This window comes from Rhamphochromis sp. 'chilingali' (genome assembly GCF_963969265.1).
Source record: "Rhamphochromis sp. 'chilingali' genome assembly, chromosome: 10".
Taxonomy (NCBI): Eukaryota; Metazoa; Chordata; class Actinopteri; order Cichliformes; family Cichlidae; genus Rhamphochromis; species Rhamphochromis sp. 'chilingali'.
In genome coordinates this window covers 16,070,735-16,093,370 of record NC_137937.1, presented here as the reverse complement: position 1 = coordinate 16,093,370, position 22,636 = coordinate 16,070,735, and the positions used below count along the sequence as shown (strand labels likewise).

Below are 22,636 nucleotides of genomic sequence, written 5' to 3'. Positions count from 1 at the left end.
GAAGAAAAAAACAAGACGGGCGGCTGTTTGCTCACAGGCTTCCGATCCGGGCTACGCGGAGATAAAAATCAATCACCACGTCTCGACTACCACGTCACTCACCGGATTCCTTCTCGTACCTTTACGTTAGTTAGCCAGAGGTTAGCATCTGGCTGCTAATAAACGCCACATTTTCAAGAAAAGGGGGGATTTTCACACCTTTCCTAGTAAGTAATAAACCGGCTAGGAGCTGTGAACACGTCACATTACCGGTTTTATAGTGACGATCAGTAAAAACGCGCAAAAATAGGATCATTTAGCTTTCTACTACAACCAAAGTCAAACGTTATTAAACACAAACGTCTGAAACGCAAATGTTAGGTCGTGTGAGCGCTTATCGGCTTTCCTTTTATAAGCAGTGCTTTTCCTGTTTGGCTAATGTCTGTCTGTAGTTTAAATACGTTGCCTTTACAGCGATAATATGCTACATGTCCTGTGTCGTACCGGCTCTGCGGGCCTTCTTGATAAAAGAGCTCAAGTTCCCCTCAAAATAAAATGCGAATAACTGTTAATTTATAACATTGCCCCCTAAAAGGTCACAATGATAAATGAAGACATGAGGACGTTTGGAACAAGGCAGATATTCATCTTCCAGCTTCATGCTTTATAGTGATAAGTAAAGCAACAAGTAGAAGAAATGTCCATCATGGGAAGGTTGGTTTCTCCTTGCATACCTTTCACATATCTGTGACGTTTCATACTTTGCTGAGGCTCTCTTACCTTTTGTTGACAGGATCAGCTTTTCGTGCCTTTTCCCAGCTTCGTGGCACTTCAGCCTCTCATCCCAGGTTCTTCCTCGGCTCCTGATACCATCAATCAGACAGCTGCTCTTCATCAGTCTAGTGGTCTGCCTCATAGGGCTGCTCTACCTGCTGCTTGTTGCTGGAAAGGGGCACGTCAGCTGGATCACAAAGGAAAATCACTTCCACAGGTTTTACACAACTACTATCCAGTTGTAGATGTCCTAGTAAACATGGGAAGCATCATTTCTAACTTTTACGATTCTCAACAGGCATTTAGCCAGGGTCACTGATATCGACGCAACAGACACAACCAACCCCAACCTGAACTACGGTCTGGTAGTGGACTGTGGCAGCAGTGGCTCCAGGGTGTTCGTGTACTGCTGGCCCCGGCACAACGGTAATCCCCACGAACTGCTGGACATCCGGCAAATGCGAGATCAGAACCGCAAGCCAGTGGTCATGAAAATCAAGCCAGGTGAGATGTCCAGTGTTTGGCTCAAACTGTTATCACAATATTATATGGTGATGCACGCATTTCAGCATCTTGTACTGCCTTTTATTTACCCGCTGCGATCTAATGTGTGTTTTCCTTCAGGTATTTCCGAATTGGCTAAAACACCAGAGAAAGCCAGTGATTATATATACCCACTGCTGAGCTTTGCAGCCCAGCACATCCCCAAACACAAGCACCAGGAAACACCCTTGTATGTCCTGTGCACAGCTGGAATGAGAATCCTACCCGAAAAGTAAAACCCCAATAAGAATAAAATCGTGAACTACAAATCTGTTAACACCTGAGCTGACCTGAGTTACAGTTAAAAATAGCAAAGTTCTTGTTATTTTGTTTGTTTGATTTCAGTCAACAGGAAGCACTTCTGGAGGATCTGCGCACAGATATCCCAGTCCACTTCAACTTCCTCTTCTCGGATTCCCACGTGGAAGTGATTTCTGGAAAACAAGAAGGTGCGTAAATGGAAACGTAATTTGAATTTGTTTATTTCAAAGGGACAGTGCATGTAAATGAACAAATCAGTGAAAATATCGAGTTCCTGGCACGTTAGACGAAAACAATAAACAAGAAATTTAACACATCATCAGACAATTTACAACGATGTAGTTCAGGCAACAAATACATAAAATTACAACATGAAATTTTATAGTACACAAGAATGAACATCAGTGTGTTATACAGAATGAGAATGGTTTGTGTTGTTTTATATTTAATACAGTGGGAGTTTATTTGATTCATCACTTTGTAGCCACTGAAAAGTTTTCTGACACTAAACCTTATATCATAATTTACTTTGTATTTATTGGTTTTAGGTGTCTATGCTTGGATTGGAATCAACTTTGTCCTTGGAAGATTTGACCATGTGCACAATGGTAAGAATCCAAGAAGGTAGCATTGCAGTTGTGTACTAAGTTTTTGCCACTAAAAGGCTGTTGTGCTGCATGTTAACTAAATCCATGGAGACTTTTGTATCTGCTAACGCGGTGCTCATACGATACGCCTTCACTAACTGAATCTCAAACCCCTTTGCTCTCGATCACCCAAGACGGCGAGGCTGTAGTGGAGGTACATGTTCCAGGCGGCGATCAGCAGGAGATGCTGTTGAGGAAAAGGACTACAGGTGTCCTGGACATGGGTGGTGTCTCCACACAGATTGCGTACGAAGTGCCCAAAACTGTAAGCTTTGCTTCTCCACAGCAGGTTATTATCCACAACCAATTCTGTTTTCGTGCTCTTTGGTTTTTGCCACTCACCCTCTGTTTTTCTCCCCCACTCCCCTTCTTCCACCCTCTATCATTTCCTGGTAAAACCTGTATGATCTACTCTCCATTCATCACTATTGACTCTACTGTAAGCCAGCTGCAGGCTCAGCAAATATGCCACTGATTGACTGTAGCCTCCCTTGATAGTTCATCTCTGCTTCTTTGATGTTTTGAGATGCCTTATTTGAGACACAATATTTAGCTTTCTCTTTTATTTTCTTGCCTCGACTATGGCTGCCCTGCTCTAATAATAAAGGTGTTTTTATATGCATACACGCACTTTAGAAGTGCGGGTGTGTAAATTTGAATATGCGTAAGTAGAGGGAGGGAGTCACTTCTCGTGCTGATGTGTGTTTGCTCTGTAGGAGGAAATCGCCAAGAACTTACTGGCCGAGTTTAACTTGGGGTGTGACGTGCATCGCACAGAGCATGTGTATCGTGTTTATGTGTCCACCTTTCTGGGTTATGGAGGAAATGCAGCACGCCAAAGATATGAGGAGAATCTCATCAGAAATACTGCAGCCCGAAACAGGTGAGATCTGCAGGTCATTCTCTTGGCTTAATTAAACTGTTTTTGGGCTTGTTTGTTTTTTTTAAAGGTGGCACTACACAGTATTGCGGATATTTATTATATTTATTCAGGCTCTTAGATCAGCATATTGGTGAAACAGTGGAGTCTCCACTGCTGGACCCATGTCTACCCACTGACCTGCAGGATGAGATCGGCCCACCTACGCAGCACCTGTATCTGCGAGGCACTGGAGACTTTGACCAGTGTAGGCAAATTCTCCAGCCATTCCTAAACCGCACCAATGACACCCAAACCTCCCTCAATGGCGTCTACCAGCCGGCAATTGACTACAGCAACAGTCAGTTCTATGGCTTCTCTGAGTTCTACTACTGCATGGAGGATGTGCTGCGCATGGGTGGAGATTATAATGCTTCGAAGTACGCCAAGGCTGCCAAGGTGAGTGGCGCTAAAAAAGTTTAAGTGCCAGCAGAGCTCCATGGTACTAGGTGGTGAGCGCAGAGCCTGCTGAAGGACTCGGGGCCCTGATGTCACTTTCATGGGCTCTTTCTGACAGTTTAGTCAGTGACATACACATGAGTATCCCCCTAGCTCGTGTAGGGCTCTGGAAGTGTTCCTCCTGGTCCTTCAGTCTTGCTTGCTGAGTTGATGCCCTTCTCCTTGTATGTCCTCCACACTCTTGAGACTGTGCTGGGAGACAGTAAACCCCATTGTCATAGGGATGCACCATGCTCGAGTAGCTGTGCAACTTGAATGGGCTGGGGGAACAATCTCATGCTACCAGTAGTGGCAAGTGCCATCAGTAAACAGGGATGATGGCAATGGTGCTCACCACCTGCTAAACCACTCCCTTTTTGAGATGTGTTTTGTTACCTCTCCACTGTACCTGTTTTCAATTTGATTGAAAGCAGGTGAAGTTGATTCACAATGGCTCACGCTTGCTATTAGGGTGGATTGATCCCTCAAGTTTAACTTTATTTAGGCTGTGATGATCCAGTGTTCCTTTAACCCTTTTGAGCAGTGGAGTAGAGTTATTTTGAGCACTAGAATGGTTATACTAATGTTTATCATTCACTTATCATTGGAAACTTTGCAGACATTTTTATTAAACATTTACAGAGTTATTGTGCCACCCAGTGGAAGATTCTGAGGGAACGCTTTGAGTCTGGGTTATATGCCTCACATGCAGATCTCCATAGATTGAAGTAAGTCAGGACTCTCCAGCAGTTTCTGAAAACAACATATAACTTGTCACGTTCCTCCAATATCTCTGCTGCATGAATGTTCAGCATGTGCTGTATTTTTCCTGTCTGCAGGTACCAGTGTTTTAAATCGGCATGGATGTATGAAGTATTGCACACAGGCTTCTCTTTTCCAACCAATTATAAAAACCTAAAGACTGCTTTATTGGTCTACGATAAGGAGGTCCAGTGGACTCTTGGAGCTATACTTTACAGAACACGGTTTCTGCCTTTAAGGTAAGATGGATTTTCTCGCACATGTTGCCCTTTCCTTGTCAGTTTACTAATCAAGCTTTAAGTCCTTTTGCCCAGTGAAAATAATGCTGTTCATGTGAATGAGTGCAGCCATGGTTAGTTGAGCTGGATTTCACTACAGAACTCTCAGTCTTTGTTTCCCAAACTGTTGTAATATGTGTGACTTGTTCTTGTTGTGACCTCTTCCAGGGACATCCAACAGGAAAGCCTGAAAGGAGCGCACTCTCACTGGCGACACAGCTTCTCCTTTGTCAACAATCACTACTTATTCCTGGCTTGCTTCTTCATCGTTTTGCTTTCTATTATACTGTACTTACGGCGACTCCGCCGCATTCATCGGCGCACAGCTCAGCGTTGCACCCCCTCGTCTGTACCGTGGCTGGAAGAGGGCCTTGGCTCGCCAACAATCCTCATCAATCTCTAAAATTTGTAGAGCGTAAAGTCTGGGCAGCGCGTCTGTTTCCCATCGCCAATTTTCGCTCCTTTTCTCTCTAAAGCCATCTCCTTTGTCAGTGACTCTTTGAAGGCTGCTCCACCTTAATGTGTTTTGAGAGATGGTACAAATAAGGAACACCTTGCATGAATCTTCAGGCTTGCCTAAGGAAAGTATGTGCGATTAAGTTAAACATTCATAATTATATTTTTGCCTGTCTAATTCAGAGGGCAGCTGCCCTTAAGTGTCTCTTATTTATTTCCAGAAATAAATGGTACTTTATTTCCAGGTTATCCATAGGGAAATAATTTCTTAGTCAAACTTTTTAATTTCACAAAGTTTGACAAATAAACTATAGTGGCTTTTTTTTTTAAATTTCTATTTATGTGTGGATATTTACAGTTCTGTATGCCTTTGCCTTTTCTTTGTGCATGTACACATCTTTTTTGTTGTTGTTCTTAAAGTTAGATGAAATAAGCACTCCCCTATTTGTATAGAAACCTCAAATGCAATTAATTATAATCAGTAGAAGGGGAATTTTTTTTTTTTTTTTTTGCGCTGCAGTTGAGAAGCACGTCTAGCAGGAATAGTCTTTTTCTGTTTGAGTGTGTCTGTGCGCATCGCTCCAAAAGTGACAAGTAGCCTTGAACAGCTATGCTAGTGCAATACATGTCTTATCACTGCAATGCATCTACCCTTTTCTCGTGAGCCTCAGTCTTTTCTAAGGCCTTGCTGAAAGTCTTGCGTGTGGATATCTGGCTGTTCGGTTGGATACTGTTGCATATGTTTATGTTTAGGCTTCGTTTTCAGAAGCTATCATGTCACTGCTGTGTGTGTGTGTGTGGGGGGGGGATTGTAAACAAGAGCACATGCCCCATTATTTATATAATGAAATGTTTTCACAAATGAATGTGAAATAAATGTGACACTGCAACCCAGTAATAAAAATTTTATGCTATTCTGATCTTTTTTTATTATCTTTTGGATTAAATGTAAATTTCGTGGTCTTTGGGAGTAATGTGAACACAAACCTCTCTGTCCTCTTTTATTCACCAAATGTGGTTTTTAAACTTATTTCCTGTTTAAAAACTGCATGGGAAAAAAAATCAATCAATGGTAATAATCAGCATGTAGCCAATAATGGCCACAGGGCTGCAGGGTTTTTTTGTTTGTGTGTTTTTTGCCTGTCCCGTTTGGTTCTTTAGTCATCAAAATTGTTGTCTGAAGGCCAACAAAGATACCCAACGAATTTACTTTACCAAGTGGATCATCAAGGCCTCGCCGTATTGGTCCATTTGATCAACCTTTGTTATTCATTTTTATTTTTAGTTGTTACTGATGGGCAGTGGCGGTCCTAGTCTGTTTGGTGCCCCGGGCGAACACACAACATTTCACCAGAGAGAAACACACACATATGAAGAGAGAGAGAGTATGCATAGTATGCAAACAGCCATCATAATTCGTCATACAATGAGAACAGGACAAATCAACAACTGACAATGACTAATTAATATTAAAATCTGTAACAATGTATTGTTTGGAGTTTAGTCTGTTACTGTTACTATTTTTACCATTTCTTTTTGGAGCAACTGAAATCCACATAATTTCCTTAGGGATTAATAAAGTATTCTGATTCTGATTGTTTCAGGATGACCTGCCATTATCCAATGACACATCTGCTTACCTGTATCTTTTGCTCGTTTCTCTTCCTCTTCTTTTCTATTTTTTCTAAACTGAGCACCTGATGGCTTTGAAATTTTCTTGTCCATCTTCCATTGGTTTTAATTTTGCACTCCAGTATGAACACAAATCCCTCAACCCGAGGATCGCCACAACATAACCTAATAGACCTTTTCTTACTCTTCTTATATTTATTGTTTGTTTACTTGCACTGCTGTAACTGGAGCCTCGTCGTCTCGTCTCTCTATATACTGGACTGTGTGTAGCGGAGATGACAATAAAGTTTACTTTGACTTCAGCAGCGAGCAGGCACACCGAGGGCTCTCGCGCTCACTTTTCGCGTATAGAATTTCGGGAAAAAAAAACATCGGTGCAAATTATAAGTCTGTATCATAATGTCTGGTGTTTCGTGTTTATTGGTTTGTTTTTATTTTGTTTTATTTTGCGAGTTGGTTATTAGATGCTCCAGCCAGCCAGTGAATACCCCGCTGCCCCGCCCTCTCCTCCCTGTGCAGCAAGCAGCAGGCGCACCTCGCAAACGGAGGGCGCCCTTACTCCCAGCAAATGGGGCAGCATGAGTACGAGCAATGTTTTTTTCTTTTGCTTTTTTTTTTGTTGCCGAGATCTCCTGAATCACCTGTTGAGAGAGGAAAAAAGCAAAATAGAGAGCAACATAATAAACACAACACCACTGCATGAATCTAGCTAAGTGTAAATAACAGTAAATACTAAAAAAATAAATGTTTTTGTGCAGCACGCAGGACCGACAGCGCACAATGTGCTTTGAGGTAGCAGCTAAGAAAAGTGTAGTTTGTGTCTATGAACAATGAACACCTGTGTGCACACCTGTGTGGATCAGCGCGCTGGTATTCAAAATGTTTCTCCATGTAACAATCTGCTAGAGCAGTGGTTCTCAAACTTTTTTTTGCTGCTGTTTTACAAGAAAAATGTTCGTGCCCCCCGCCTCCATGCACGCGCACGCGCGCACACAAACACATCCTCCAACCACACACACCCATATTTTGCTCCATTGTGGTTTATTTCACACCTCAAACATTTAGTAAACAATTAAACAAATACAAGTAATCTGCAATAAATGACAGGTAGTAATAAAATAAACTACTAACTCTTTTACGCTACGTCCACACCTACACGGGTATTTTTTGAAAACGCAGCTGTTTCGTCCACACTTAAACGGCGTTTCGAATCACCGAAAACGGAGATTTTTTAAAACTCATTTTTTGCGTTTGGACGAGGAATACAGAGTTCATCACGCAACTCAAAGGTATGTGCCTTTTCTCAGGTCACGCTGTGCATCACGTTATTGTTTACATGAGATGAATTGCACAATGGCAGATAGAGACAAAATACTGTTAATCTGACTATCTTCAGTTTTTACATACTTACATATACACATGCAGTTACTGTCCCTCCATTTAGAAAGGCAGAGGCTTCACGGTGTAATTGTTTTACATGTAGTTTCCTGTGTAATAATATTCAACATTGCTATCAATACATTTTTCAAAAAATGCCTCTCTGTGCAAAATCGGTTCAAAAACATAAACAGCTGTGGGATACTGTTTGTCCGTGATTTGAACCGGGGAACAAATCGTGGCAGGATCAGCCACTGTAACTTTACTGTATAAAGAGCTAACGTCTCCAAAATGTCAGGAGTAGTTAGTCATTACAACAAGTGTTTGTGAATTAAAAATCAAGAATGTGGGATACTGTTTGTCCATGATTTGAAGAGCCCAGCGCTGCTGCCGACAAGGGAAAACCAATTATGCAGGGAGACCTACCTGGCACTTGTGCAGGTGAAACCAAAGGGAAGATTTGCTTCACCATATTTTCTTGTCTTTGGCTTAGAATGAAGTTGGTTTGGAAACATATTCAGCGATGCTTCATCTCCTGCTTTGCGTTTGTGTGGGAGCCCCGTGCTAGCAGTGTGGAAGGCTTGTTTTTTTTGGTTTTGTTTTGTTTTGTTTCCCTTTTCATACCGCCCCACTGAGAATATTCCACTCGTGGATTTGTTTCCAAGCAAACAAAGTCATGCACACAATGCAAAATCAATGTGACCTGTCTTGAGAACGAAGCAAATGAGCCATGTGGTGTTTGAAGTCCTCAGCAGACACTCCAATAGTAACATAAACTAATGCACTCGCTTATTGTTGCTTTGAGTGGAAGATAAATTCATTGCCACTTTTGCTAGAATTCAAAACATGTTCTAAACTCCCACGTTTGTTTGCTGTGAAGTAACCTCTCAGACTGAACTCGTGTCTCAATATTAGTATTATATATACTGTTGATATTATTAGTCTGTTATTAACAAAGACTGACATGATTACATGCAACAGTTTGTGAAGTACAAAAGGCAGGCTGGTCATTTTCTTTCTGCTTTTTGCTGCATCATGTCTCTGGTCTCCCACCTTCAGCGTTGTAATAACCAGCTGTAGCTTTAAAAGTTCATTTTTTATTGGTACACTACCTGTTCATGTTAACCTTTTTGTGGTATGTGATATGTGAACAACAGCTGTAACGGCACCCTGAAAACAAGTGGCTCTTTAAGGTTCTTATATTGCTGAGTCACTGGGATGTCACCGTGCCTCACAAACACACCCTCAGTGATGCAATATGCTTTTTCCCATTGAGCTTAAGTTTCAGTCAATAGTACGTAACATAGGACAGTTTAACTCATTTTTATAGGTATGATTACGATGTTTTTGTTTTGATTGAAGACAAATCCCTTAAAAATGCTATTGTGTGACCGATTAATGGCTCAGAATATTTTTTTAAAAAGCAGTTGTTCTTGTTCAGATCACTCCCTGTGATGTCAATCAGAGGGTGGGGTGGCCTGACCACTAACTCTTAAGAGCAGCTGAATCCAGTGATAACCGCTGCACACACTGGGATCTAGTGGAATATCAAAGTGAATTTGAAACTTCTGTCCTGCAACATGAGACAGGTATACAGTATCTAAAGACATATAAATAATTAAGAGTAGAAGATGTAATGAAAAAACAAGGAATTGGTTTAAATAACTGGCCTCCAGCGGGGTCCTTGGACTAAAGCAAATGGAAGGAACCTGTGAGGTAGTCCAACAGTTTGACAACAATGTTACACTTTTTTGGGAACTGGAACTCAAGCGTGTGTGTAAAGCAGCTATTTTCTGAAGCTTCTGCTTTAACTGTAGGCTATTTCATAAGACTATCCACATGACGTGAAGCACGGATGATGTGTGCAGATCTGTATGCTCAGATTTAAAACGGCAGGTGAGGGTGGTTTGTGTTAAAATAATGTTTTAAAAAAGAGCTTTTCTTCCTTCCCTCCAGTTAGGCAAACATGTGTTATCAAAGGTTCAATGAGCACTACATTACAATAGTGCCGCTAAAGCAGCAGCTAAGATATCACTTAAGATAAAAACAAAAAAGATGTGCACTTCTGTGTTTCTTTTGCTGAATAACTACAGATGTCGCCCTTCTTTTGCTTCTCCAGTTGTGTTTCAGAGCTGTAATTGCGAGTTATGTAACATGCACAGTTCAAATAATTAGTAAAATATAAAGAAGAGTTATTTCTTAAATGAGCGTTCATTTCATATTTATGTGGCATTTCCTGGAAGGATAAGTGATCCTGTTTGTGTACTAAAGTCGGTTTTTCAAGTACTACGTGATAGCGCCATATGCGGTGTAGAGAGACCACGACTTTTAGATAACGTCCCTTTGACATAAGACGATTTCCCTCATGGTTATTGCACATATGCTGCCTGATAGGTAAGCCACACCTACTTATCTAGTCAAGCTGGACTATGAGATTGCACTTTTGTCAAACCCATTCAAAAACGGAGAAGGAAATCCAGCATGGATGGACAACTTGTAACAGTGGGGCTGTTGAGTGTGAGAAGAATCTGGCATGGAAAGTTTTCATTGGTCGCCTAAAGCAAAGATCCCGCCCGAACATTAACGACATGAAACGCGAGTGGTCCATATTAATACAACCACGCCCTCGGTCGTTACGTCACATGGGCGCTGGAACTCCAGTAGTGATGATGTTGTGGTTATCCATGCCGCCGTTACCTCTCTTGAGTGTTGTCTGGTAAGGGAGAGCTTCTGGTAGAGCTCCCCACGCATGGAGTTGTGCTCGGACCGTGTGGTGGCAACGCTGGATATGTCGCAGAACAAAAGCAAAGACGAGGAGCCTTTCAACAGTGACGGGGACTACGAGAGCTTGCCACCTCATGTCTCCGTGACGACCCACATGACAGCGGGAGCAGTGGCTGGCATACTGGAGCACACAGTGATGTACCCCGTGGACTCTGTCAAGGTAACTCACCGCGAAGCACAAGTTCACACTTGCTTCGCCGCCACAGATCATTCACCAACAAGCTCCAGAGCAGCGCTAACTGTCCCGACTGTCTACCATAGCTCGCTAACGAGCGCTAGCTATAAAATCTCCGGGCTGCCCATCCTCGGTTAGCCTTGGTGTTAGCCTTCGTGGTACGAGCTGGCTGAACAAACTAGTTTCACAGGCTCGTATGAAGTAAATCAGAGTAAAGAAATATGATAGTTAAACCAATCAAGTACAAACAGTTTCGTTTCTTTTTTTCTTTTCTTTTCTTTTCTTTTCTTTTTTTTTTTTTTGCTTCCTGCTCGATACAACGATTAACTTGCTAACATGTGAAGCTTCCTCAACGCCCGGTGTAACCTTAATTCATAAGAGGCACATATTAGCAAGGTTAAAGCAAAGTTCAGAATCACGGTTTTATTTTCAGCCAGTGAAGCAAGTTAGGTATTCCCACAGTCGTTGTAGGCAAAGTAAAGGTCAGGTCTGAAGTGTGGTTACATCACATATCAGACTTTTTCCAATATTTAAGGCAAGATTTATAAACACCTTTCTGTAAGTTATTACTCTGTAGTGCACTTAAAAGCACACTTGTGGTCCCACACACCCTGCCACCCCGACTAGATGATATCACTAATTAATAAAGGCTAACAGAGTCCTACCAAACTGTGTTTGATAATGTGGTTATTATTGTACTGCAGTCTACATAGAGCTTCAAAGTGCATATACACTCGTTATATACAGTGTGTGTGGCAGTAAACAGGTGTTATGTACAAATCTAACCCACTGTTTGGTTTGTGACCTTCGCTGGGTCGTGATGACCCTTCTACCAGGTTAAAGCTGTTGGTCTAACAAAAAAGCTGGTCTGTGTTCTTCAGACTCGTTGAAGCAGCTGTAGTTGTCTCTGCTTGTTTAAGGGAAACAAACACACTACACGATAGATGCAAATTTATTAGTTTATATATTTTGTAAGTCAGTACAAGAATAATAATGACATTGGCTTATAATTTGGCACAATTTTCGAAACTGTGAATGCTCCCAGTTATTTTCTCTGTTTTCAAATATGAGTATTTGATGTGTTTGCTACTTTTTGTTAAATGTGGGCTGCTGTTCAGACAGAACATTTTAACACAGCGTGTGATCTTGGTTTCTCACATTATTACAGGCATCACCATCTATTAGCACAGGAAGAAAATAATGAACACAATATACATTTCATACAGCAGTTACACTCCATTAGAATGAGAAAGCCCATGTTTGATCTTGACTGCTATTTATATAATACTACTACTACTAATAATAATACTAATACCAATAATAACTAGTAATGACAAATGGCAAGCCAAGAACATTTTATTTGCCTTTTATTTTTTAGCTTTGTGTAAAACTGATCTAGTGTAGGCAAAAGGTGAACGTGAAGCAATAAAGGATTAAATTACTGACTCTTTGGAACAATAATGAGTACAGATTATTTAGTTTCATCTAAACACAATGACAGTAAGTCATGAGTAGGAATGACTGGATTTTTAATTGTCTAACCTGTTTTGGTTGTACACTTGATAGTTACCAGACAAGTTTATAAAGAGAGGAAAGTCATTTCTCCCTCCCATTAATGCCATGTTGAAACTAACACCTAAAGGTAAGTGTTCAGTAACATAATGAAATGAGGGTCCAGTTTTGTTAAAAAAAACTTGCATCTGTAAAGTAAATAGTAAACTGGGTGGTTTAGGTGTGGTGAACTTTGTTCCTTTCATTCCTCTCTAAATCCTGCTCACCAGTTATTTTCTAACAGAGTGGCATTGTATTGATGGTGCTTTATTTTGTAGTGCTGCAGTCTCCTAACAATAATTTTGATTCGGCACAGACAGCTTGATTAGCATAATCCATAAAAGACACTCGATCCTCTTTCCCCACAGTGTGATAGTCTTGACATATTTCCACACTGACCTGTAGGCCCTTTGTTGCACAAGCCTTGTTGCTGCTTCCTCTTGACTTTTCAAAGTTTTCATAAGCGCAAAGAGCTGTGGATGCACTTGCTCGGTCCAGGCTTTATACAGTTTTGAAATTTTCCATTTTAACCCATTTACGTTTTCCACATTACACAAAAAAGACAGATGAGATTTTAAGAGATTGGATTCAGAGCACACTGTACTTTATTTCTAGTTAACAAACTCAAATTAGGAAGCTGTGTGGTATGTTTCACATAGGTTTTGAAATGCGAGTTGCAGAATGACCGACTTGGTGTTATTTTGAATTTCAAGCCTGGCGAATCAGGCTGACAATCCACTCACTGTATGTTTCAGTCTTCCAGTAAAACATGAGACTCATCTGGGAATCAGGGAGGGGCTTCTGTTACTGCTAGGAGGGGTGTCTTATCTTTGTTGCACACATTCGGAATCAGCCTCACACAGCAAAGGGTGTGTGTGTGTGCAGTTGCGTTTCTCAAGTGTTGATTAGTAAACGGCCACAGAATCACAACAGACAAAGCTAAACTAAAAGACAGGACAGTGTAAGCCATCAATGGTCATGTTTTCTTTCAGCACATCATAAAGGCCGCATCGATATTTGCTTCTGGGGATTGTTGTATTACATCAGCTGATCATAGTAAAAGATATATATAAGACCATGAACCACCTATTTTTTTTTTTTTTTTTTTTTTTTACTAGTACCTGAAAACACCATTATAATATAATCTGCTTTAAAAAATCATCTCCACTGTTGGACAGTTTTTGCATTTAGTCTCATTTTGAGTTCATAGCTGCAGATCTTTCTTATCCATACATTTTACACCATGGGCCACATGCAGCCCACTTTGATCTTAAGTGGGTGAGACCAGTGAAACTCCACTTTGTGTCAGTGTAAAGACATTTAACTAAACATGTAATCCCTGATGTCTTTATATCAGTGCAGTTTCATCAAAATTTGTATTTTTTTAATGTGATATATATGTAAAATAAGTGAAAAACATCTGTTTTAATACTTTCCTGTAGTCATAATAATGTACTTTTATTTCTATGGTAGAACATTTCTGTAGTAAATGTAGTAGATACTTGAAAAACTGAGGTCTTTATCAATTGAAAAAGTTGTAAAACTTAAGAAAATACAGTAAAATGTACAACACACACACACAAACACACACTTCTTAAAGCCATCCAGTGGGCCAGATTGGAGTCTTTGCCAGGCCAATTATGACCTCCAGACCTTATGTTTGACAACCCTGCTTTTTAAGCTTCTTACTACACAGGCACTGAGTGTGATGCATTATTAGTATTGGAAGGTTAAATAGTGTTATTCCCCAGTTTTCATTTCACAGTTTCAATTCTAAATACAAATTCCCGGGCTGGTTTAAAATCCCTTATTTATAATGTTTCCTAACATGATGCTGAACCTTAGTCAGTTAATTTCCAGAATTGATCTCTTGGATTTGGTTACAGCAGAAAAGAGTTATGTGTTGCACTTCAGATGTTTTTATCATGTATTCAAAAAAGTTACCACAAAAATCTAAAACATTTGCTGCTTGTGGTTATTGTGTACCCAGCATTATTTAATGTTCAGAAGAAGTTGGGGGTTTAAAACAAGACCAATTAAATTACCTCGCAGTTCCTCTCCTGATGGTGTGTGACTAACCATTCATATCAGTTCCTCTGTTTTAAGCAGACAGTTTTGTCTTCTTGTGTGTAAATGCAGTGGAACAAGCTTAAACGTAAATTGCACTGCCAAGTTTTATATGCCCAAAGTTCCCAAATCTGTGTCCTGCGGAAATGTAATTGATATTTTATTGTCAACCCAAAGGAAGGAAACACAGGGGAACATGCTGAGGAAGATAGACTTGGCCTATCTCCTGAGCCAGCCCTAGATCGCCCCGCAAATACAAACATGCTTTGTGTTGTCCAGAGAACTTGGCATGATGGAGTAAAACAAAGAGCTGCCACAGCCTCCTACGCCAGCCTGGGAGAGATAGAAATCACTCAGACTCAGGCTGTGACACTGCCAGGAGCACTTACTGTCAGAAAAATATAACACTTACAAGGACAAATATGCCCAATAGCAATGATTTGGCTTATATCAGGTGCTGATTTTAAGGCCACACTTGTGCGTTCATACCAAGACCTCAGTTGGATAATGTAACTGTTGTGCTGGAATAAATGATAAGCGATCTTTATTATTTTCTTCAGACAAGGATGCAGAGCCTGCAACCGGACCCAAATGCACAGTACAAGAGTGTGTACGAGGCTCTGAAAAGGATCATCCGGACTGAGGGGATCTTCAGGCCGCTGAGAGGTCTCAACATCACTATGATTGGAGCGGGGCCTGCCCATGCACTCTACTTTGCCTGCTACGAACGAATGAAACGCTCACTGAGCGACGTCATTCAGAGCGGCGGCAACAGCCATTTAGCCAATGGTACGAGTTTCTGCATCTCAACACAAACCACTTGACTATCTACACTGACTGCTTTTACCGTAGACTAAGCATCACAAGACTTGGAGGAGCTGAGTTAGGAGAAGTCATATCCTGTTTACAGTGGCTGGGACAAATCCCAATCGCAAACACGAGAAATCCAAACAGCGTGTGTTATGATTGGGATATGCCATTTAAGCCAGTGTCTTTTTTTAGTAAGAATGGTAATCCAGCACAGCCTTTACTAAAATGCCAAAAATAAGGGTGATATTAGTCATAAACTAATATGGGGATGTCTTCTTTTTATTACTGCTTCAGATATTTGACGTGTCAACGTGTGTTTGTTTGAATAGGTGTGGCTGGTAGTGTGGCAACTGTTCTTCACGATGCAGTCATGAATCCAGCTGAAGGTAAGAACTGAGAACATTTCCTAACAAGGTACTTCTTTGCCTTTTAACAGTGTTGGTATTTTGTCCTTTGTCACTAATCCTTCTAATAAGAGTTATCTGTGTATGAATGCACTTTTTCCCTCTGTCCCGCTCAGCTTAGCTGTTGTACAAAGTGCACCTGAAAATTTACTTTAGCAAATGCACTGAATGAATTTTAATACGCAGATTAAAGTAGTGTGTGCTTTTTATTTCTCTCTAAGTAAAGTTTTCTCAGACTTGCACCGCATTCCTGCTTAAAATTAGAGCTCTTAAAAAAAAGAAGGGCTAATAAATCACTTTATGGTTGTTGTTGTTTTTTTACCTTTTTTATCAGAGATATTGTGTGCAAAGCATGAAATTATATAGAATACATGCAATCAAACACACTAACACCCTTCCTGTTTCCAGTGATAAAGCAGAGGATGCAAATGTACAACTCTCCGTATCGAGGACTTTGGGACTGCATCCGAACTGTAACATATACTGAAGGCGTTGGAGCCTTCTACCGCAGCTACAGCACACAACTGACCATGAACATCCCCTTCCAGGCTGTTCACTTTATCACCTACGAACTGATGCAGGAGCAGTTAAACCCTCACAGACATTACCACCCCGGTAGCCACATATTGTCAGGCGCAGCAGCAGGAGCCGTTTCCGCAGCAATTACTACTCCGCTCGATGTCTGCAAAACACTGCTCAACACACAAGAGAACATAGCGCTCAGCTCCATGAATGTCAGCGGTCACTTGACCGGTATGGCGAACGCTTTCAGGACGGTGTACCAGCTCGGTGGTCTGTCAGCCTTCTTCAAAGGGGTCCAAGCTCGGGTTATATACCAGATGCCCTCCACCGCCATCGCCTGGTCGGTGTATGAATTCTTTAAGTACTTCCTGACAAAGCAGCAGCTGCCTCAGGAGCATGAGGCGGGACCTCGCCCTCTCTAACAGAAAGTGCGTTTGAGCAGCACACAGGTGGGCTGATGACAGAAAACTCCGACATGAAGGTGTAAGAGGTCTTGGTTTTTTTCCACATGCTGCTGATGAAATAACATGAGTCATTTTCGCACAAGGAAGAATGGTGGGGGTGTGGCAGAGAGAGAAACACTCCTAACAGTGTGTTATTTTTCAGTTAATAATGTTCCACAACCATGATATGCAACAAAGATCACTATATATATATATATATATATATATATATATATATATATATATATATATATATATATATATATATATATATATATATATATATATATATGGATGGATGGATGGATACTTGTAGAAGAGGTGATATTGTTCTTCCTCCAGTCCACAAACTCACCAACCCCAGCTTTTCCAAACTCTCCCATGTTGTTTGTTGTTTCTGTTTCTTAATATTGGAACTCTATATTTATTTTCTTAACATGTGTGTATGTGGGTGCGTTTGCACAGAACCATCACAGCACATTCTTTATTTGCACGTCTCTGCTGATGGGACAGCTACACGTTCCAAGTGCCTTATAAGCATATAAAACCCTGCTTAACCCTTTTTCCTTTTCTGTTCTCGACATAGGAAATCTTCCCATATTTACATTTTCTTTGGTCCAAGTTGCATCATGAAAAGCACACAATTCTGTTAGAATGAATTATGAATGAATACAGGCTCTTTGTATTGGCATCAGTCACATCTGTTAAACGCACACATAAATCTGCATCAATTCTCCTGATTGTTTTGGGGTTTTTTGTATTTTTTATTTTTTTTTTTAAATTAAATACTAAATACTTTCTTCCTGCCCCCTGAGAGATCCCGTTTCTCTCTCGGCATGAAGGTGTGTAGGCCGTAGCGGTCCAGCTTTTTGCCTGCACAGAACTGCAGTGCATCTGAATCACGCACAATTTAAAGATCGTTCGCTGTTACTGAAGACAGGCAGCTTGTTTATGTGTATTCAAAACACGAATACACAGCGGTGACTATTTCCGAGAAGCCTCTCTGTTAGCCTGGTGTGATGTTCAGCTTTCGTGTGAATCGTGCTGACCGTGAAGATTAAAGCTGTACATTGTATGTAAAATGCTTTTTTATTTTTATCTTCGGCTTTAGCCGAATACGCACACCCCCTGTGATGCAAAGTGCAACGTGATGACTTGACGTCAGACGTAGAGCAGGGCGATATGGCCAAAAATATTTATCACGATATATATTTGAAAATTTGCGATAACGATATAACCGACGATATAATTGATGCGAGACAAAATACAACTCCACAACATTACTAGCGCAAAAAGACAACCTTCCATTTATTTTCACTTAAACAAGAAGCTGGTTTTTATGTACATTAAAGCTTTATAAAAATGTAACAGTGCAAATGCAAATTCCTTGCTGAAAGTTTAACCAAAAGGCATTTCCAGTAGAAATGGGCTGACATATCCTGAGCATAACCATGTATAATATCCACTGAAGTTAAAAAGAGGTGCTTTGCAACATTAAACTGCAGTGTGCAGTACGCATTTTTCGGACCATAAGGTGCACAGGATTATAAGGCACATTAAGCGAAACAAAGCAGTCAGATAAATCAAACTTTATTAAACTCATTCTTCTTGCTTCCTCCACTTCTGTACCATTGATTCATTAATGTTCAATTCTCTGGCAGCTGCTCTGTTCCCATGTTGTTGCAGTATATTAATGACTAACCTCGCATTGTGGATGGATTATCTCAGTTGTTCTCCTGACTGAAGTTTGGTCCGTTTACAGCATCCTGCCATGCGATTGCATTTGTTTCTAACCATGAAGAACCTTCACGTTAACTTTTATAAGTGGAAAAGTGTTAGTGTTCGTCCTCCAGCTTCACTGTTTATGTTATGCTAACATAGCTGTGTCGCTAGCGATCACGTAGCACATCATTATATACCAGCTAGCCCAACTTCAGTAACCCTACAAACGTCACTGCTGTTTAGTTTCCTGTCTTCATTTATGTTGGAAGTGATAGCAGAGCTGTACGTTTGATTTTTTTCAGAAATCTCTCAGTCAGAACATGCAATATCATGCTTAGGTAACTAGCGAAACTAGCGAGCTAACTTCCGCTAGCTTCCTGCTAACTTCTAACTCCGTTAAATGTAATAACTTTTGTTTTCATGGATGCCTGGAAGTTAAACTTTATAGTTACACCTGGTAAAGCAGCAATGCTGATCGTTTTATTAAAGATGAAAGAATTTAGACAGTTTTTAACTCTAAGTGATGCTGCAGTGTTGTTTGACCTGAAGAATACTGAGTTTAGGACCCAGATTACTCCCAGATTTAAGAGCATCTTAGTCCGACAAATATGACAATAACGACGGCCGCTTGCATGTTCTGCAAAAAATGTGCTTTGTTGTGTATCTGACAGACAAACACCAAACCAGTTCCACATCACGGAAGTTGCACCGTTTTTACAAACCAATTCTGGTTCATCTGTTTCACTCAACAATCGGCCATGTGCGTATGAAAACAAAGGCACCGCGCATGCGCGTTTTACTCCCATTCTATCGCGATATTTCATTTTCCTATCGTTACCTAACATTATACCGGTATTACCGTGAACGGTATAATATGGCCCAGCCCTAGTCAGACGTACACTTTGTTACCATGAGGTCAGTAAAAACTTGATCGCATCAGTAAGGGTAAGCAGGCATTGTTATTTCTTTTATTTTCACTCATCCTGTTGTAGTTAAACGTTTCCTGTGTGCTCTCTGCTCTTTTCAGCCTATTGTCATTTTGCCAGACCTTGATGTTATCCAGAAAGCAGTCAGATGTATTTATTTTGAATTAAGGAGGATATTTTTCTTACTCTGGAAAAGTTTGACGCATTCTCGTTGATCTCGCAGCCCCTTCAGCCACCGATTCCTCACATTTGTACAGTCGGGTAAATGATACTAAACCAAAGACAACCTATGCATTCTACTTTTAATCTGCACGATGTTGCGTGCCTGCCTGCGGTGGATTTTTATTCCACTTTTTGCGATGTAGTTTTCACTCAGTAGTGTTAAGATTTACAGTCACATCTTCAAGTTTGGAGCTCAGTGATGTTCTGAGCAAACGCCATTGGACTTTTATTTTTTGTTGTTGTTCTTTTGAATGTCATAAAAAAAAGTTTGAATTAATCTTGAAAAACTACAGTGCAACCTAATTTTTTACATAGTGATATGGTTGACTTGGAATAGACTACATAAACTATTCATATTGAATTGTTTTCACATGGATGGATAACATGTTTCAATATAAAAGTAGATTGATGTTTCAGTCTGTTGCACACATTGTGTCTTTTTTTTATTTTATTATTATTTTTTTTAGTTGGATCCGCTGAGGAAAATCTCAGATTTTGAGGTATCTGTTAATAACTGAGATATAAAAGTAGTGTCAAAAGTATTTTGAAACAGAAAAGCTGATGTTCTATGTGGGAATTTGAATAATGTAAATATTTTTATGATCTTTACACGCAAAAGTGAGTGTCATCTCCAGTGACAGGAATGCTTGAAAGTTTGACCCTGCAAATACAAAATGATTGTGATAATGCTGCTACAGTATGCAACACTGGAGCTGAAATAAACATGTAAGTGAGAAATGGTGCCCTTTTGTGTTTGATTTTTCTGGAGTATTTGTGTTGGGAATGAGTGTTGCAGATTGGGGAAGATGTTTGTTCTGTTTCATAGAACAACAGCAAAAGGTTTTATAGTGGAGTTTGATTTAAAGTAGCATATTTTACAGTCCTGATATATCATAGTTCTATTTGAAAAGCAAACATGGCGAAAAACCTTTTTACTACTGTTTGTGTGAACCAGCCCTTTAACTTGTAAGAGTAATACAGTTTCGGTAGAGGGCGCTGTTACATAAAGGTTGACATAACAGGCACGCCAATCAGTGATGTTGACTTGCTGTCAAAGTGTTGGTATCTCTTATTTAATAGTTACAAGGAAGATTACTTATTATTATTATTATTATTGTAGAGCATTAAAATAGCAGTAAGGGGCTGACAGCTCACACAGGAAACACGGGATCTAGTTTTCAGGCAGTTACTGCAAAAGATTGTCATCCAAATAATAATATTTAAACAAAAAAGTCATATGCTTACATTTAAATTACATTACTTTTGAGCCTTTACTTTTGTTGAATTAAAGCTGAAATTTTACACTGATTATTTGATCTTAAGTCCCTACACTGGTTTACAAAGGCAACATTTTTGTTTTTTTAATTGTCCTTGTAGAGTACTTCCTGATCTAACTGTATATCAACAGTGCTTTAAAAATGGTCTAGAGCAGAGGCTTTACAAATGTCCTTCATATTTTAGAACTGGTAAGATTTGCTGTGGCATCAGTTTGGTCAGTTAAATGACTAAAAAATCAGTCCCAAAAACTTAAAGTAGTCCTGTTCTTAAAAATTGAACAGTGAAAACGCAATGCTGTGAAAGCCTACTCCCTCTCTCTTTGTTTCCCTCTCTTACATATTTCAAATCAAACAAATTTTAATATTAGACAAAGATAACCCAAGTAAATACAAAATGCAGTTTTTATATACTTTTTTATTTATTAAGGGGGAAAAAAATATGCAAACCTACCTGACTCTTTGCGAAAAAGTCACTATTTTTTGAAAAGCTAAGTTCACTTGCCACACACAGGCCTGATTAATGGCAGACATGCTTAACCAAGAAAACACTTAAATAAAAGCTGTCTGACAAAGTAAAGCAGGCTAAAAGACCTCAAAAAGCAACACATTATGACACAGCTGAGAAACAAATTTGACATCTATCAGTCTGGAAAGGATTATAAAACTATTTCTAGTTTCTGCAGTGAACCACAGTGAGAGCCATTATACAGAAATGGAGAAAGCTTGGAAAAGCAGTGAACCAAAATTACTCCAAGAGCACATCAACACCTCATCCAGGAGGTCACAAAAGTACCCAGAGCAACATTAAAGAATCACATTCTTCACGTCTCAGTTAACGTCAGAGTTCATGATTGAACAATAAGAGAGAGACCGAGCATGGTACTCATCCATGGGTACCATGATGAAAACCACTGCTGTCCCAAAAGAACACAAAGGCTCGTCTCACATTTACCAAAAAACATCTTGACAATCCCCAAGACATCTGGGAAAATATTCTGTGAACTGACAAGAAAAAATTAAGTATGAGTTCTGCTACATCTGGTTTAATGCTGACAGCATTTCATAAAAACAACATCATACCAACAGTCAAACACGGTGGTGATAGTGTGACTGTGGCTGCTTTGCTGCTTCGATCCTTTCTATGTGGACTTTGCATTCTTCCCCCGTCTGTGTGGGTTCACCCCAAGCACTCCACATTCCTCCCACAGTCCAAAGACATGCACTTAGTGGGGTTAGGTAAATTCATTATTATAAATTGCCCATAGGTGTGAATGTGAATAGTATCTCTCTGTGTTGAAAATTAAAGGATGGATCTGAACCATTCAAGTGTGACAAACGTGCAAAAGAAAAAGTAATCAGGAAGGAGTGGGGCAAATACTTCTCACATTATTGTTTTCTACACAAGAATTAAGATTTCATACAATAGTGTGCACTAAGTTCACAAACACAATCTGAGTTTACAGAAACCATTTTACCAAGCTGTTTATATAAGGACCTGTAACGCTCTAAGAGCTTGAAAAAGAAGGCCACTGGAAGTCTCTCTGATGACAGATGAAATGTCTTCAAAAAACTTAAATAAGTCCAGTCCACTTCTTTTTAACCTTCTAAGACTACCATGACCTGATAACTGAGAACCTACACGGTCAACCTGAAATGCCTGCTTCTCA

At 40.0% G+C, this 22,636-nt stretch overlaps 2 protein-coding genes across 3 annotated transcripts; both read left to right on the top strand.

Annotated features, from left to right (window-relative positions):
• The first annotated feature begins 19 nt into the window (after window positions 1-19).
• On the top strand, window positions 20-5,976 carry entpd4 (ectonucleoside triphosphate diphosphohydrolase 4). Of its 2 annotated transcripts, none has more exons than XM_080895040.1 (13): window positions 20-206; window positions 575-693; window positions 773-970; window positions 1,052-1,257; window positions 1,378-1,528; window positions 1,642-1,745; window positions 2,106-2,165; window positions 2,339-2,493; window positions 2,921-3,087; window positions 3,198-3,522; window positions 4,204-4,289; window positions 4,401-4,562; window positions 4,770-5,976. In XM_080895040.1, the coding sequence occupies exons 2-13, from the start codon at window positions 677-679 to the stop codon at window positions 5,002-5,004; spliced, it is 1,866 nt and encodes a 621-aa protein (XP_080751166.1). In that variant the 5' UTR covers window positions 20-206; window positions 575-676; the 3' UTR covers window positions 5,005-5,976. The 2 variants fall into 2 exon arrangements, with proteins under 2 accessions (XP_080751166.1, XP_080751167.1); XM_080895041.1 differs by having other exon boundaries at window positions 21-206; window positions 2,339-2,469.
• Window positions 5,977-10,596: 4,620 nt separating this feature from the next.
• Window positions 10,597-17,608, top strand: slc25a37 (solute carrier family 25 member 37). The gene is made up of 4 exons (XM_080894878.1): window positions 10,597-11,010; window positions 15,204-15,432; window positions 15,783-15,839; window positions 16,266-17,608. The coding sequence occupies exons 1-4, from the start codon at window positions 10,816-10,818 to the stop codon at window positions 16,799-16,801; spliced, it is 1,017 nt and encodes a 338-aa protein (XP_080751004.1). The 5' UTR covers window positions 10,597-10,815; the 3' UTR covers window positions 16,802-17,608.
• Window positions 17,609-22,636: the final 5,028 nt, after the last annotated feature.

What these genes read in the sequence shown, in the direction of transcription:
- entpd4 (XM_080895040.1), top strand. An exon ending in GGTCATGAAAATCAAGCCAG is followed by an intron (nt 1,258 to 1,377) that starts GTGAGATGTCCA and finishes GTTTTCCTTCAG; the next exon opens with GTATTTCCGAATTGGCTAAA. An exon ending in ACACGGTTTCTGCCTTTAAG is followed by an intron (nt 4,563 to 4,769) that starts GTAAGATGGATT and finishes GACCTCTTCCAG; the next exon opens with GGACATCCAACAGGAAAGCC.
- slc25a37 (XM_080894878.1), top strand. Translation starts at nt 10,816, where the DNA reads ATGGAGTTGTGCTCGGACCGTGTGGTGGCAACGCTGGATATGTCGCAG. An exon ending in ACCCCGTGGACTCTGTCAAG is followed by an intron (nt 11,011 to 15,203) that starts GTAACTCACCGC and finishes TATTTTCTTCAG; the next exon opens with ACAAGGATGCAGAGCCTGCA. An exon ending in CAACAGCCATTTAGCCAATG is followed by an intron (nt 15,433 to 15,782) that starts GTACGAGTTTCT and finishes TTGTTTGAATAG; the next exon opens with GTGTGGCTGGTAGTGTGGCA.